This window comes from Mastigoproctus giganteus, chromosome 4, assembly GCF_048544385.1.
Source record: "Mastigoproctus giganteus isolate SK-2022 chromosome 4, ASM4854438v1, whole genome shotgun sequence".
Classification (NCBI taxonomy): domain Eukaryota; kingdom Metazoa; phylum Arthropoda; class Arachnida; order Uropygi; family Thelyphonidae; genus Mastigoproctus; species Mastigoproctus giganteus.
The window spans coordinates 203,653,790-203,671,185 of NC_143578.1; the positions used below are offsets into that span (position 1 = coordinate 203,653,790).

The 17,396-nt window shown below is 38.0% G+C and overlaps 1 protein-coding gene across 2 annotated transcripts in view; it reads right to left on the reverse strand.

Annotated features, from left to right (window-relative positions):
* LOC150087336 (golgin subfamily A member 2-like) overlaps positions 1–17,396 on the reverse strand; it is a 436,198-nt gene that overhangs the window by 189,294 nt on the left and 229,508 nt on the right. For both annotated transcript variants that reach the window (XM_090371141.1, XM_090371142.1), the window contains one exon: positions 12,878–13,096. In XM_090371141.1, the coding sequence (XP_090227267.1) occupies positions 12,878–13,096 (219 nt within the window). The remainder of the gene's footprint in view (positions 1–12,877; positions 13,097–17,396) is intronic.

The following is a 17,396-nucleotide window of genomic DNA, read 5'->3' on the forward strand; positions in this document are numbered from 1 at the left end:
ATGTGTTTCTCTTCTTATCTAACAGTCTGATTCCCAATATGATTCGTTCCATTCTTCGCTGTGTAGTTCTCAACTTCTCTTCCATTCTTTTGGTGAGTGCCCAAGTTTCACTTCCATAAGTCATGGTGGGGAGTATACATTGGTTCATTATTTTACGTTTCAGACAAACTGGGATATTGCTCTTCAGTATGTGACTATATTTCCTGAATGCTATCCATCCAAAATTTATTCTTCTCTTGACTTCCAGCCATTTATCATTATTACAGCTAATGACTTGTCCCAGATAAGTATGACTCCAACTTTTCAATTACTGCTCCTTCAATCATTATTTCCCTTTCTGTGGCATACTTGTTCATCATTACTTTTGTTTTAGCCATATTCATCTTTAGTCCAAAATCCTTACTAGCTGTGCATAACTGATTAAGATTTTCCTCTAATTCATTGGGATCGTGGCTAATGACCACAATGTCATCTGCAAATCGTAAATGGTTTAGGTACTCTCCGTTCACATTGACTCCTTTCTGCAACCAGTCTAATCTTCTGAAAGCTTCCTCAAGGGCAGCAGTAAACAGCTTCGGAGATATTGTGTCTCCCTGTCGAACTCCTTTCTCAATTTTAAATTTTCTACTGTCTTTGTCTAGTCTAATAAAGGAGGTAGCACTCTCATATATTTTCTTCAAAATCATAATATATGGGGTATCAATGCCTTGTCTTTCCAGTGCCCGAAACATTGCCTTATGCTGTATGGAGTCAAATGCCTTTTCATAATCCACAAATGCCAAGCATAATGGTGTTTTATATTCATTTGCTTTCTCCATTAGCTGTGATATTACATGAAGGTGATCCATAGTTGAGAATCCTGTCCTAAAGCCAGCTTGCTCTTTTGGTTGATTCTCATCAAGTATTCTTTCTAATCTGTTAGTAATGACCCTTGTGAACAACTTGTAGATGTGGGATAGCAAGCTAATTGGTCTATAATTTCCAATTTCTGATTTATCTCCTTTCTTATGCAGCAAAACTGTGATTGTATTATTCCACTGCTTAGGCATCACACCTTTTCTAATGCACTTTGTGAAGAGCCTTGCCAGTTTTTGTGTTATGTCTCTTCCTCCCAATTTTAACAATTCTACAGTAACTTCATCTTCCCCCGGGGCTTTCTGATTCTTCATTTTCTTCAATGCATGTTCTACCTCATCAGGAAGAATATTGGGTATGTTGTATGTGTTGGTACTTTGCAATCCATCTTCCCCACTGCTGGCATCATTCCCCTGCTCCTTGTATAATTCTCTATAGTAGTCTTCTGCTATTTGAATTATGCCTTCTCTGCTGTTTATAAGTACACCATCGCTATTCTTCAGTTTCAGTATCATTTGTCTTTCTGTATTACTGCTCATGGCTGCTGATTTAATTCCTTTGTTTTCCCTTAATGCTTGTTCTACTTTTCTTGTGTTAAATCTTCTTATGTCCTCTCTGAGTCTCTTTCTAATGGCTTTGCATAACTCAGTATACTCAATTTTCTCCCTGTCAGTGTTTTTCTTGCTTTTCATTTGTCGTCTTCGGTTCATCATGACAAGTGTTTCTTGACTAATTTTTTCTTCTTTGGATTTCTTTTTCCCTATAGGTTTCCTGGGCTTTATCACTTTCAAAAAGTTGTAATATTCCTCGTTGATATCTTGGTCCTCAGCAGTCCGCAGAAGCTCATACTTGTTCTTAAGTTCCAGTACATACTGCTTTTTGTCCTCTTCTGTTATCTCAAAGACCTTTGTATTATTTACTCGAGTCAGTTTTTTCCTTTCCTTTCCTACATCTATATCAAGTGTACATCTTACCATTCTGTGATCACTTCCAACATTTACCTCATTCAGGACAGTAACATCATTCACAATATATCTTCTGTTAGTGAGGATGAAGTCGATTTCATTAGTAGTTAATCCATTTGGACTCTTCCATGTCCACTTTCTGTTCACCCTTTTCTTGAAAAAAAAAAAGTGTTCATTACTGACAATCCTTGAGATTCTGCAAATTCGACAAGCCTTTCACCTCTTCCATTTCTTTCACCAATTCCAAAATATCCTATTGTTCCCCTTTCTGCGCTGTTTTTTCTTTTTCCAACCTTAGCATTGAAGTCTCCCATAATAATAGTGTAGTGGGTTTTCTGCTCATCTAGAAGACTCTCAATTTCGGTATACATTTCTTCAACCTCTTCATCATCATGGCTCGATGTTGGTGCATAAGTCATTATAATCTTTAGCTTGTATCTCTTAGAAATCTTGAGTATTAGTCTTGACACTCTTGGTGATGTACTTTTGAATTCCAAAATGTTGTTTTTAAAATCTTTATGGACCAGAAACCCAACTCCACCTTCACTTCTTTCACTATTTCCATTGGTGTACAGCAGATTTCCACTTGGTAAACTTATAAGTGATTCATTTCTTCTTCTTGTTTCAGCCAAACCGATGATATTCCAATTCACATTTTCCAATTCCTTTTCCAGCTCTAATATCCTGTCTTCACCGATGAGTGTTCTTACGTTATAACAGGCCAAGTTCAGTTTCCGTGCATGGCAGCCTGGTCGTACCCAGAGATTCTTAGCACCCTCTGCTTCCACTCTGATCCTCTCGCTGCCGTAAGAGGGAGAGTGAAAGCTGCTGGGGACCGAGGGCCATTTGTTTCGTCGTGCTTTCATGTACTGGAGGGTTTGGTCTTTTCCTCTTCACGCTGACCAGGTGTCTTGAAGAGAACCACTCTACACGTTCGTTGCCACCTAAGTGACGTAAAAGGGCTTACCATCGAGAAGGTGTGAATGAGTGGATTTTAGGGAGGCAGGTCAACCGGACTTCTCCTAAATCTTCTGTAATAGAGAGATATTGGATCCATCAGTGTTTTAGGCTGAGTGTCTGATAACACACAGGATACCTGTTCTCCTTTAAGCCCCTTAAATCTGCTCTTATTCTGTTCAAAATCTAGTTTGGACTGATCAGTCTGGTCTGTAGTTGTTAACAGGAGAGACTGCTTCTACAGGAATGGGATACACTTAAATAGAAAGGGTGCAAGAATATTTGCTGATGCTATCAAGGCAGCGTTAGGTGGGTCAGAAAACTGCTAGCTTTGGGGGATACAAGGACTAATAGATTAACAGTAGCCACTGGCAGAGGTGAAAATGATTCTTGCACTGCTTCTATTGGAATGAGCAGCAGCCTGGAAAACAAGATGCAGGATATTTCAGAGACTGCCAGGAGTCATTGCGATACCAGTAAACACATGGGTTAGGAAGGGAGGAGGGGTTATGCTATTAGTTAAGAAACACAAAATCCAAGGAAGTGAAGCCAGTCGACATTGCTGGACAGTGCAGTGTCAAGTCAGTTTGGTGTGACATAAGCATTGGGAGATCAAAATTGCGAGTAGGAGTGTGCTATAGGCCTAATGACTCTGATGAGTATAATAAGAAACTGTACAGGGAAATAGAGTGGGCCAGTAAATCAGAGAGTCTTATAATAGGGGATTTTAATTTCCAGATATTGACTGGAATTTGTGGGTTAGTCACTCACACACTAGCAAGGCTTTTGTGGATTTATTGGATGATTGTTTTCTATCAGCATGTTCGGGAGGCAACTAGAGGGAGTAATATTCTTGATCTGATTATCAGTAGTGATTCTTCATGCATTAAGAATCTGCAGATAACAAAACCACTAGGTGGCAGTGATTACAGTGTGCTGAAGTAGGATTTAATCAAAGAGGTAACTACCATCAGGGGTAAAGGGAAGGGTTTTTGCTTTCGTAAAGGCGACTACGATGATCTGAGTCAGTATTTAAATTCTTTACAGTGAGACTAAATGATGATGTTACCAACAGCAAATTCAAAATGGGAAGCATTCAAAGAACTTATCTTGGAAGCTACTAGGCTTTACATACCAACTAAGAAATATTGTTAAAGATTTAAGCCTAAATGGATGTCAGATGAACTAATGAGACATATGGCATAGAAGAAAAATGCATGGGATACATATAAATTAATGGGTGACATGGAAGCCTATGCTTCTATGCTTCCTCGTGCAATGAACGATTTTGCATTGCACGAGGATTTCTAGGAACGCAACTATCGTGCTATACGAGGACAGACTGTATTATAACTGTTCAGTTTTGCTGAAAAACTTTACAGAATAGGCAGCAAGAGCTTTTGATTGAAATGACAAAAATCGAATTATACTAATAAACTTCACAGAATCATGGATAGTTATCATGGAGAAGATTTTCTTATGGATAGCACTATCGCCCTTTGTGTTGTTTTCCAGTCAGGGAAAAAAATTCCAGATCAATCAACATTTGAAAACATTGCAGATTAGTCACTGTTAACCAAGCCAATTAATACAAGAGAAAATAAAAGTGAACTTTCAAAGAATCTATGCTTTACCTTATTAAGCAACATTCTTCCATTTAAGCAATTCAGTTTTTAATTTTTGAAAAAAATCGAAACATTTCAGATGAATCTACCTTGAGGAAGCGTAAAGTTATTGATATTTATGATGACAATCACAAAATTCATCAATATGTTAGATGAAAGTGCATCTGGATGAGAGCCTGATGAAATGGTACATGTTATTTTGTTGATTCTTTTTCAGTTATTATGGCCAGACCAAGAAGTGACCATGGTGAAATTTCTGTTGGTGGTGTCGCAGCTCCATATATGTTAAGTGGCTTCTACATTACATACTTGGTCAGTGGCTTATGTAATTTTTCACAAACAATATGGGAGAATTTATTGAGGTACATAACACAACTTTCCTTTTCACCAAAGCTTAGTTTGACAAGGGGACTAAGTGCATGTATGTTTTATGACAAAAAAATTTTGATTCTACAAAAAGAAGTTGATGTTTTGGATACTGCAGCTACTGATATTGCTAAGGTGATTCTTTGGTTATAGAAGATTTGCTATTCTTCGAGACTCACTTTGCTTGGTTGCTTAATTCTATAACCAAACTTCAAGCATGGGACTTTTTTTTGAGCAGTGCAACTCAAGAGGTAGAAAAAGTTCAGCTAGAAATCTCAACCAACCTATGAGACATGAATAAAACTAAGGAATAAATATGGTGATTTTTTTTTTTTTTTTTTTCAATAAATAACTCTGGATTCTATATTTTAAGGAAAATGTGTTGATTCTTTTATGAAAACAAGATAGATCTCCATTTTGAGTAGAGGTTTCAAAGGTTAACATTTTTATATTTGGCCCATTCATTTACCATCAATTTGGAAAGATCATTATTTACCTTTAAAATGATTTTGGCTGATACATGCTTTAGATTCACAACGGAACATATTGAAAAATTCATTCTTTCCTGTAACAACTCATGTGAGTTATAAAATTATCATTATTCAAAACCTTTTCATTAATGAGTTGTTTTTTTTTAAGTACTGAATACAAAGAAATTGTAATTCAATTAGGGAAGATGCACTTAAAATAAATGTAAAAATGTTATTGCATATAATAGCATTTTGGAGCATATTTTCATATATTTTATTACATATTTGTATGTGTATTTTGCCTATTTTTTTCTGATGTCTACTGATGACTTTACCAAAGGCATGAGTAGATTAAGTGGCTGTCTTTGGGACAAGCATATATCATCAGTAAAACCAATTCAATACTGATAGAGGTAGCATGCAGGAAACATTCCTGTCACTGCAAATTGCTCTGAAGTAAACAAATTACACTAGATACAGATAAAATAAAAGGCATCTCCTGTTCACATAGGGATAGAAGTTATAATTGAATTTTTCACTTACAAACCTCTTTATAATTTGTTGCTGTGTGTGTGTGTGTGTGTACGTGAGCACACACAAATAACATACATGAAGGTTAAAGAAATTATGAAGTTTAATAACATTTTTACAATAAAATTATTTTACAAACCTTATTAACCAATTTTATGAAAATGAGCTTATATTGCTTGATTTTAATGCAGAATCTGAAATCTTGAAACTAAAACTTGCAATTTCAATTACACTCGTCAATCACAAAATTCATCAATATGTTTCTGTAAAAAAATTAATCGATTTAGACTAATATTAATGTGTTAAATACGAATATGACACTTAAAATGGATTATTAGCTTTAGTTGTGATGACACTGTACTTGTCACTTTCAGCACATTTTTGCTTGATTTTTGGGGAAATTTGGGCTTGATACACAGTTTGTGTGGAACACTGCAGCCATTGCTGCTGAGACACTATTTTCTGTCTCTAGACATCATCAGTCCAGGCATCTGTCCATGCTACGCTTGTTGCTTTCAATTGAGCAAAAAAAGTTAAAATTTAGCATGCCATGTGTGTAAATAGTTCTGATAATTTTTATGTTTGTGGTGAAGTGACATTTGCATCACTGAAGTGTGCCATTACTCCAATGAAAAAAAAGCATACAACTGTAATTTTGGCTGCAAGGTTGGGGACCAAGACAAAAGCTGGGCACCTCATATTTGCTGCAATACTTGTGCTTCTAATATCCACAGCTGGTTAAATCACAAAGGCCGCTTAATGCCTTTTGCCATGCCTATATGGAGAGAGTCTTCAGATTACATAACAGACTTTTATTTTTGTATAGTACCACCTCTTCAGCAGGGAGTTGAGTTTCTAAGAAGAAAAATTAGATTTTAAGCTACCTGAATATACCATCTAATATTTGACTGGTACCCCACATAGGACTTCCTGTTCTTGAGCCAACAGCTGTATATGTTTTAGAATCTGATGAAGAGTCAGGTGATGGCCAAAATAAATCACCCTTCACATCAACGGATCCTGATTTTATTTCAAATTTTCCCCCTGTAGATCCACACAAAATTATGCAAGATGAATTAAATAATCTTATCCGAGATCTTGCTATACCAAAAAAATAAGGCAGAACTTTTAGACTCAAGACTGCAACAATGGAATATCCTTCAAGATAATGTTAAAGTGCCTGTATATCTGTGCTGCCAAAAGGATTTAACCGAGTTTTTTAAACTGGAAAATAAACTTCTGGCCTGCACTGACATCAACAGTTTAATGGACTCACTTAATATTGACCACAACCCTCAAGACTGGACACTCTTCAGATTCTTCTAAATTGAATTTAAAAACCAGCTACTACATAATGGCAATTTACTACCATAAAATCCCAATATGAAATTAGAAGCTTTATATTATCATATGATTATATGAAATAATTAATATAAAGCTTCTAATTGAATGCATCAAATACAAGGAGTAACAACAGCAGATTTTCTGTGACTTAAAAGTTATTGCCATCTTGTTAGGAATGCAGCAGGGAAGGCACAAAATTGCTGTTCTTCTTTGTGAAGGACAATAGAGCACAGTCTTCTTATTACACAAGAAAACACTGGCCTTCAAGGCAACCACTTGATCCAAGGATAATTAAAAAAAAAAAAAAAAAAATGTCCATTATAGTCCACTATATGAGCCAAGCAAAATCCTGTTAAATATGGACTTATGAAACACTTTTTAAGGCCTTGGATCGTTGTTGTTATTTGGTTTTTAGGAGCATTAGCAACTAAGGCCATATTGCTCCGGGATATGCGGTGGTCATTCCCTGACCTTTCCGCATCTTCCGTATTTGGTGGTGACGGGCTCGAACCCCGATCTAATCAAGAAGCATGTGCTATGCACTGCTGCTCCTTCCCACCTGGCTACGGAGGCGCCTAAAGGCCTTGGATCAAGATGGACCAGCTTTCAAATAACTCAAGGAAAAATTTAAGATTTAGTGAGGCCAAAACAAAGGAAAGCAAGTTCATTGGCCCACTGATATGGGACCTTCAAGGATGAGCACTTTGACCAGATCTTCCATGGTGATGAGAAAGTAGTAGTAGTAGTAGTAGTAGTAGTGGCACATGAAGCAAGAAAGCAAGTGTAGGAGCTTATGCAGCATCAGCCAAAAAAAAAAAAAAAAAAAATCATCACACCATTCCCTCCAAATGCCTGTCCAGTTCAGCCTTAAATTTATTTAACCTATCAACTTCCACAACGACAGATGGAAGTTTGTTCCAGCAATTAACCACCCGCTGGCTAAAGGCAAATTTCCGCACATCTATTCTACATCTATCCTTTCTTAATTTGAACTTATGTCCCCGTAGGTTCGTAATCTGAACAAGTGGAAGGATCCCATCAGAATTCAGCGTGCTCAACCCATTCAAGGCCTTATAGACCTCAATCAGATCACCGCGCAGGTGCCTAGTCTCCAGCCACTGCAATTTGCAGAACTTAAGCCTCTCTTGGTAAGAGAATCCCTTCATTCCCCTCACCAATCGTGTTGCTCTTCTCTGTACACGCTCAAGCAAATCTACATCCTTCCTAAAATGAGGCCTCCAGACTTGTACGCAATACTCAAGGCGTGGCCTGACCATTGCCTTATACAGAGGGACAATCACCTCCTTCTCCCTGCTAGCAAAATTCCTATATATCATTGACAAAACCCCATGACCTGCCCTAGCAGCCTGTCTGCATTGCTCAGAAAACTTCATATCTGACTGCACAATTACTCCCAGGTCTTTTTCATTTTCTACCACCTTAAGTGTAGTACCACACAGTTGGTACGTTTCTCTGGGGTTACTTCTACCCATATGCAGTACTTTGCATTTGTCAAGGTTGAACTTCAGTTGCCACTTCTTAGCCCATCTGCCCAAATTATCTAGATCCTGTTGCAGTAGCACACTGCCATTACTGTCATTAACAACCCTGCCAACCTTTGTGTCATCTGCAAACTTCGACATTAAGCCTGATATACCTTCATCAATATCATTGATAAATACACAAAACAACAGTGGACCCAACACCGAACCCTGTGGGACTCCACTAATAACATTAGTCCACGAAGAGCAGCACCCATTGATTACCACCCTCTGTCTTCTCCCACTTAACCATCCTCTTATCCATTGTAGCAACTTACCCTTAATACCATTCTGCTCCAATTTGTACAGTAGTCTTCCATGCGCAACAGTGTCAAAAGCTTTCCTGAAATCCAAGTATATGATATCAAAATTATTTTTCGCATCCAGTTCCTTTGTGACCACATCATAATAACCAATCAAATTTGTCAGACAAGACTTTCCCTTAACAAACCCATGCTGTGTTTGAATTATTGCTGCAGTCTTGTCTAGATGATCCCGCAATGCATCTTTAACCAGTGACTCCATTATTTTACCCGGAACAGAAGTTAAACTAACTGGTCTGTAATTACTCGTGTCACCCTTCGATCCACCTTTGTGAATTGGGGACACATTTGCACATCTCCAGTCCGTGGGAATCTCCCCTGAGTCCAAGGATGCTCTCATAATTATGGCTAAGGGTTTGCTTAGTTGCTTTGCCGCCTCCTTTAAAATAACTGGATAGATCCCATCCACCCCAGGTGCCTTTCTTATGTTTAACTTCAACAATTTCTCCTCCACTTTGCTCTCAGTTATTACAAAATCATTAAGCACACTGCTACAATTTGATAACCTTCTTCCATTTTCAAACTGTAATAATTCCTCACGTGTGAATGTAGATGCAAAATACTCATTCAGTTTGTTTGCTATCTGAGCAGGATCATCAACAGTCGAACCATCGATGTCAAGTGGACCAATCATATTCATCCCCTTCCTTTTAGAGTTTATATAAGTAAAGAAATCCTTGCTGTTTTTCTTAGCATCCTTTGCCAAAGATTTCTCGTAATCCGCCTTCGCCTGCCGAACCTCCTTTGTGACCTGATTACAGACTAGCTTATATCTGCCACAGGCTTCTGCGTCACCTGATAATTTATATGCATCCCATGCATTTTTCTTCTCTGTCACGAGTCTCATTAGTTCATTTGATAACCATTTAGGCCTAAACCTTGAACGATATTTCTTAATCGGTATATAAAGTCTAGTAGCTTCCACGATTAATTCCTCGAATGCTTCCCACTTAGAATTTACTGTTGGTAACATCGTCAGTTGATCCCACTGTACAGAATTTAAAAACTGTCTGAGACCACTGTACTCCCCTTTACGGAAGCAAAAACCCTTTCCTTTACCCCTGACGGTAGTTACCTCTTTGAGTAAATCCCACTTCAGCACACTGTGATCACTGCCACCTAGTGGTTCCTTTATCTGCAAATTCTTAATACACGAATGATCACTGCTGATAACCAGACCAAGAGTGTTACTTTCTCTGGTTGCCTCTCGAACATGCTGCTGCAGAAAACAATCATCCAATAAATCCACAAAAGTCTGACTGGTGTGTGAGTGACCAACCCACAAGTTCCAGTCAATATCTGGGAAGTTAAAATCCCCCATTATAAGACATTCAGATTTACTGGCCCACTCTATTTCTCTGTACAATTGTTCATTGTACTCATTCAAGTCATTAGGCCTATAACACACTCCTACCCTTATTTTTCCTTTCGCAGTGCTTATCTCGCACCAAACTGACTCAACAGAGCACTGTTCATCTATATTAACTGGGTGCACTTCCTTTGATTTTATGTTTTTCTTAATTAACAGCATAACACCCCCTCCCTTTCTGTCCTGTCTATCCTTTCTGTACACATTGTACTCCCCAAATTCCAGTTCTGCATTCCTTATATCTTTGTGACACCACGTCTCTGCTATCCCAACAATATCCGCCTTTGATGTCTTGACCAACACTTCAAATTCATCAAATTTATTTACTATACTTCTAGCATTGGTATACATGCAAGCATACATGCTCCTATGCCTATTGCTTGTTACCCTAACACATCCCATATACCCAACTATTCCATGATGACTGCCATCCGTCCCTGACACCCCCAACACCCCTCGCCCCAGGTCGCTTCTTATTCTAATAGAAGTTGTGCAAGAATCACCTTCACCTCTGCCTGCGGTTACTGTTAAACTATTAGTCTTTGTATCCCCCCAAACTAGCAGTTTTCCGACCCACCTAACACTGCCTCGATAGCATCAGCAAATATTCTTGCACCCTTTCTATTTAAGTGTATCCCATCCCTGTAGAAGCAATCTCTCCTGTTAACAAGTACAGTCCAGGCTGAAAAAAATTCTACCCCTTGAGCCTTGCACAATCCTTCCAGGGCCGAATTGATCGACAAGGCTCTCATCATGTACTCCCTCCTATCGTGTCTGGGTAGAATTGCAGACACTTTCAAATTCAACCCTATTTCACGGCTTTTTTTCAACAGTGACCTGTACTTGTTGAGTAATTCCGCCGGTCTCCTACTCTTAATATCATTAGTGCCAACGTGTACAACTATATCACCTTTTGTGCCCTTGAAAGATGATATCCGCTCTACAACGTCATCAACCTTTGCCCCTGGCAGACATACCCTGGTCCTGTTCCACCTATCCTTTTTACAAAGGATGTTCCCCGTTTCCCTGACAATAGAGTCACCAACAACAACTAGTTCCTGTGGGACCAGCGCATTCTGCCTTAGGGGTTGCCGCTGTGTTGCGTGATGACCAAGTGCAAGCTCTGGCGTTGATGTGGGCAGCTGAGAGCTTGATGGGCCCCTCAATTTACTTCCTTCGAGGGCATCCACCCTGTCCTTCAAGCTCTCATATAGGCCCATAAGAACGCTCAGTTGTTGCCTGATTTCGATACACTCCTTGCATCGCGCACACACAAAGACATCCCCCATGGCAATATCATGTTCCGTTCCAGAGAGTTCGGCAAACATTTCACAAGTTGCACATTTCTTTAGGCTGTGATGCGTTGGAGAATTGCCCCCCTCAGTTCTCCCCCGAATCACAGCACTCCTGCCACTTTGTGCCCGTTGCTTTGCTGCTCTAGTTTGGGGCATGGTAGTTTAAATTTAAAAAAATCAATAAATTAAATGTCAGTAGTATTTGAATAGAAACTATTAAATAGAAACAGTGAAGCGTATTACTATATAATTATGCGTTAGAGCTACCTAGCTACCTCAATTAAAAAATTTGAATTCCCTACCACTATATCCAAAAACAATGGCTACAAAAATGGAACGAAATAACGGTTTTACCTATCGTAAGTAAAATCCACAAAAACTCTTTATCTAAATTAAAAATAAAAAATAACCAGCGTAACTATAACTATATGACTACATATTAAGTACAATATAAAATAACAATCATGTAAATAACAGGTAAACACTTATCGTTTTTGCAGAGCCTGTAACAGTGACCTGGAATGCTTTCAAACTTAAAGCAACAAGCTTTCTGGGAAACAACAAAGTAGATAACTATAAACAGCATGCGAGAAACCTTCTGTCATCATACCATAAATTAGGCTGCAACATGTCATTAAAAATATATTTGATTTGGATTTTTTCCCAGACAACTGTGGTGCATTAAGTGATGAGAGGGGCAAGAAATTCCATCAGGACATCTTCGTAATGGAGAAGCAATACCAAGGTAAATGAAACTCTGCAATGCTAGCTGACTATTGCTGGATTTTACAAGAGATGCCACAGATGTGGGTTAAAAAAAAGACAGGCAAAGAAGCATAAAATGTGAATTCAAGTGATTTAATCAATGTAATTTAATATGTTCTTTTTCAATAACTAAAAATATATCAATTTTTATTATTTTGAAATGCTATAGTAAAGTTTTTAATAATATAACATGTTTTTCAATATAAGATATATTAAAACAGTACGGTGGATATTCTTCATTTATCCTGTTTCAGGCCTATGTAGCATATTATAAAAATATAAGGCAGCAGGTATTATCAAAACTTGAGCAAAATAATTTTTAAACTGATTTCTTAACTTCGCACTTGCAAAACAATACAGAAAAAATACTTTCATCAAAGAAACAAAGAAATATTGAAAATTTGTTGACTAGTGTTATCAACCAGTTACCTTTATGAATATAAAATAAAATGATAATGAAAATCAACTTGCCATTTTCACAAATCCATTTTGCAACTCTTCTAATTGCTTTTTCAATTCTTTGTTTTGAGCCATGGCTCTACTAGCTGCAACTTTGTCACTCTGCATTGTTTCAAGCAAGTTTCCCTTGTTAACTTCTTGGTCTTGTATCTGACTTAAGTTGTCTTCTAGTTCTGTAATCTTTATTTCTTGTTGCTCCACTAAACGACTCATATTGGCATTATCCTTCACCTAGAATGATTGTTTTTCTCAATCCAACATAAATTGTTTCATAAATGAAAATAATTTTACACTTCAAATAAGGAATTAAAAAAAAAAAAAAAAAAAAAAAAAAAAAAAATGGTAAATTAACATGCAGAACTGGGCATAAAAGTAACTAAATTTGAAAGCAGCTTTGGAGGTAACCTATGTGCAAATATAACTGAGGGGAACGGTCTACATTAAATTATCCCTAAACATATAAGTAGCAATTTTAGGATTTCTCTATACAGGGTGTCTCAAAAATATTGGTACAAACGTTTAGGGGAGGTAGGTAACATCTAAAGGAATGTGAATCGCATAGGAACCCATAGCCAGAAACGTCACAGGAAAGTAGTAGCAGAGGCAAAAGAAGCAGAAATGACACAAGACAGTAATTAGTGGCAAACATTTATTTGACATAATATTAACAATTGAGTACGATATGGATGCATTTCATGATGATACAACAGATGCTTGAAGGTTCCACCATGAGACGCAATGCATGCATGACACCGATGCAGCATGGATTGGCGGACATGGTCGAACATACCTGGAGTTTCTTTGACAGTAGCAACAGCACACGAGTCTCTCCACGAGATCCATTTCTGTCTCCACAGGCGATTCATGCACGATAGATTTGAGGGGACCCCCCCTTCCCCACAGAAAGAAATCAAGGCTTGATAAATCAGGTGAGCGTGGAGCCAGGCAACGGGTCCACCACAGCCAATCCATCGACGCCACGAACACACCTTCCATAATGGGCAGGTGTCCCGCCGTGTTGAAACCAAATGCTGCATCTCACATTTGCTGGAACATCGTAAAGTAACCCTGGTAGAACTTGTTCAAGAAAGATCGGATATTTAGCAGAGTTCATGCGGGATGGTAACAGGTATGGGCCGACTAAGCAGTCACCGACCATACCTGCCCATACATTTATTGCAAAGCGATGTTGTGTGCGCCCCCATGTTGTGCCGCATGGGGGCGCACACCATGTGGGTTGTCATGAGCCCACACATGAGCATTGTGCTGATTGAATAAGCCTTCCCGAGTGAAATAAGCCTCATCCGTGAACAAAACATAGGATGGAAATTTCAAGTCTTGAACACTTTCTTGGAGAAACCACTGGGCAAAAGTCACACGTGCAGGATGATCTTGGGGGAGCAGTAACTGAACCCTTTGGAGATGAAAGGGTGTAAGGAATTGTCGTGCCAGACACGCTGTACACTGCAATGAGACACTCCTAAGGCAGAGGCAACGGCACGTGTGCTGGTAGTAGGATTATTCTGGATGGCATTCAACACACTTTCTTCCATGGCGGGAGTTCTCGTCGAACGTGGTCTGCCCGCACTACTCCTGTTACTTCTAAATGACCCATAATCGCACAAATTTTGATACACATGCGCAAACAAATGGTGGTCCGGTACATGTCTGTCTCCATAAATTCGTCGAGCTGCTCGTCCATTGCCCTCTGCTAATCCATACACTGTTGTTGTTATTTTGGTTTTTAGGAGCATTAGCAACTAAAGCCATATTGCTCCGGGAATATGCAGTGGTCGTTCCCTGACCTTTCTGCATCCTCCGTATTTGGTGGTGACAGGCTCAAACCCCGGTCTAATCAAGAAGCATGGGCTACGCACTGCTGCTCCTTCCCACCTGGCTACGGAGGCACCAATCCATACACTAGGTGCATGTCTGCCAGCTCACAGTTCATATATCAATGCATGCTGTTCATGCGACGATTACTGCTTGAATGAGTAAACCAGAAATTTTCCCTCTAGGAAACTGATGAACAGTGCCGTCTACAGACTTACAGTGACGTTTCCGGTTATGGGTTCCTATGCGATTCACATTCCTTTAGATGTTACCTACTTCCCCTAAACGTTTGTACCAATATTTTTGAGACACCCTATATAAGTTTGGTCTGACAAATTCTCAAGTATAATAGAGAAAGAATGGCTCAGTGATCAGTCACCATCTATGGTTAATAGCAGTACTTGCAAAATGATATAAGAAAGCAAGCTTATGTTTCATTAGTAAAAGGGGGGGGCAATAACTACACCAATGGCACCTTCCTCAAGTAAAGTATTTCTTTCAAGTTTTTTTTTTTTTTTCTCAATATCTCTTTAAATTCAGATAATCTTCTGGTTTCCTCCTCTACAGGAGCATGTGGAAGTTCATGCCAACAGTATCATTTATTGACTAAAGAAAAAATTTCGAACGTCTACTGTAAAATTATGTCCTCTAAATTAAAATTTATATCCCTTAATATATATATCATACGATTAAATGTAAAGATGCCATCTGTGTTTAATTTATCCAACCCTTTTAAATTCTTTAATTAGTTGACCTTTTATGCCCTTAACTAAACATGTTGCTCTTCTCTGCACCCTTTCTAACAGATAAACGATGTTTCTAAAATGGGGTTTCAAAGTCTTTATTCAATATTCATCTTAACTTAACCATTCAAGGAAAGATACAACAGTTTTGGGTGCTTTAATTTTTTGATGTACTATTGGTTAGTTTGGCATCAATAACTATTTAAACGGCCATGAGATCTGCCTTAAACAAATAAACAGTTTGTGGTGGATCAAACTGCTTATTTGTTTAAGCTCCATGAGATGGCTCTGTATTACATAGTTAATAAGCAGGTTTTACCCTGCTGTTTCATGAAACTATCTAAAAGATAGTTAAGCTGCTCTATTAAATGAAGGAAATAGAAAAGCCTTTTATTTCTTTCATTACATTATAGAGGGTGAACAGTTCTGAAAAATACAGTAATGCAAATATAATAAAGCATAACATTTTAAACGGATATGAAAAGAGAACTCATATAACAAACAGAAATTTTTTAAAAAATTTGTAAAAATCTTTATATTCCCACCTAAATACTCATTGTTGTACTTTTTAAATATTAAGTGTTAGTATAGTCAATTTCCTTGTAAAAATATTTTTGTTCATGCATTATTCATTTTGGTTTATATTTATCACAGAAGTCTGTTAAACAAAACATTTCACTTGATGTTTTTTGGTTTATGTTGCAAGGTAGAGTTTTTAGCTCTTACTGGCAAATATTCTGAAAAACAGTTCACATTATCATATTAATGTTTCAAGTAAGACAGCAATGGGAGCTGCAATAACATTGTTTTTCTCAGTAAACATAATTACTGTTAGTAATTAGTAATAGTATTTGCCATAGTGCAAGGAAGCCACAGGCTTTTTTTGCACTGGCAAAAAAAAAAGAGTAGATAAGAAAACACAAATTATATGCTTCCCTCCTCCCACAGGTTGATCTAACTGACCTTCGAATTTATTCAAACTGTTAGCCTCAACTACCTGCAAGGGAAACATCTTCCAGCAATCAATGACTCGCTGGCTAAAAGAAACTTCCTATAATCTAATCTAAACCCCTGTATTTTATGACCACTAGCTCTGGAATTCTTTATAACAGTGAGAATTCCACTTTCATTCATTTTACTAATCCCTCTCAAATCCTTGTAAACCTCAATCAGGTCACCTCTGAAGTGCCTGGTTGCCAAGCTCTGTAGCCCACAAGTCTTCCCTCATACGGTTGTCCTTCTGTGACTCTCACCATTCAAGTTGCCTGTCTTTGGACCCTTTCAAAAAGCTCAATATCTTTTTTTCAGATGAGGTCTCCATATCAGAATGTAGTATTCCAAAGGTGGTCTTATAATTGCCTTATACAGTGGGATTATGGCCTCCTTATCTTTACAGGATAAGGTCTGATAAATCATTGATAGAACACCATGGGCTTTCCTAGCTGCCTGTTTACACTGTTTACAAAGCTTCATATGTGCCCATATTGTAATTCCCAGATCCCTTTCCTCCTCCACTGTTTTTAATTCAACCCCACCAAGTATATTATTTATTTATCTGTTTACGTTACTTTGCAAAAAAGTGGCATAAATGCAACGAGTGGTATGTATCTAATTGTCAGAAGCGACAGTCTATACAACAGGCTCATGACACATGGAGTAAGTCTTTCAAAAAAAAAAATAAATAAATAATAATAATAACAGAATGGTTTGTTAAGTACACAGGATATTCATCATCATAATAAGTACTAGAGACCCCAATCCACAAGCTGTACTGGGACCACGCCATAATAACAGATAAGACAATTCGCACAACAGACTGGACACAACCCTTATGGAAAAGAAGGAAAAAGTTACCTATCTGATTGACATAGAGATAGCCAACCTGCAGAAAGCCCACGGAGAAAAAAATCAGGAAGTACACGAACCTAAGCCATGAGATCAAACAGATGTGGCAT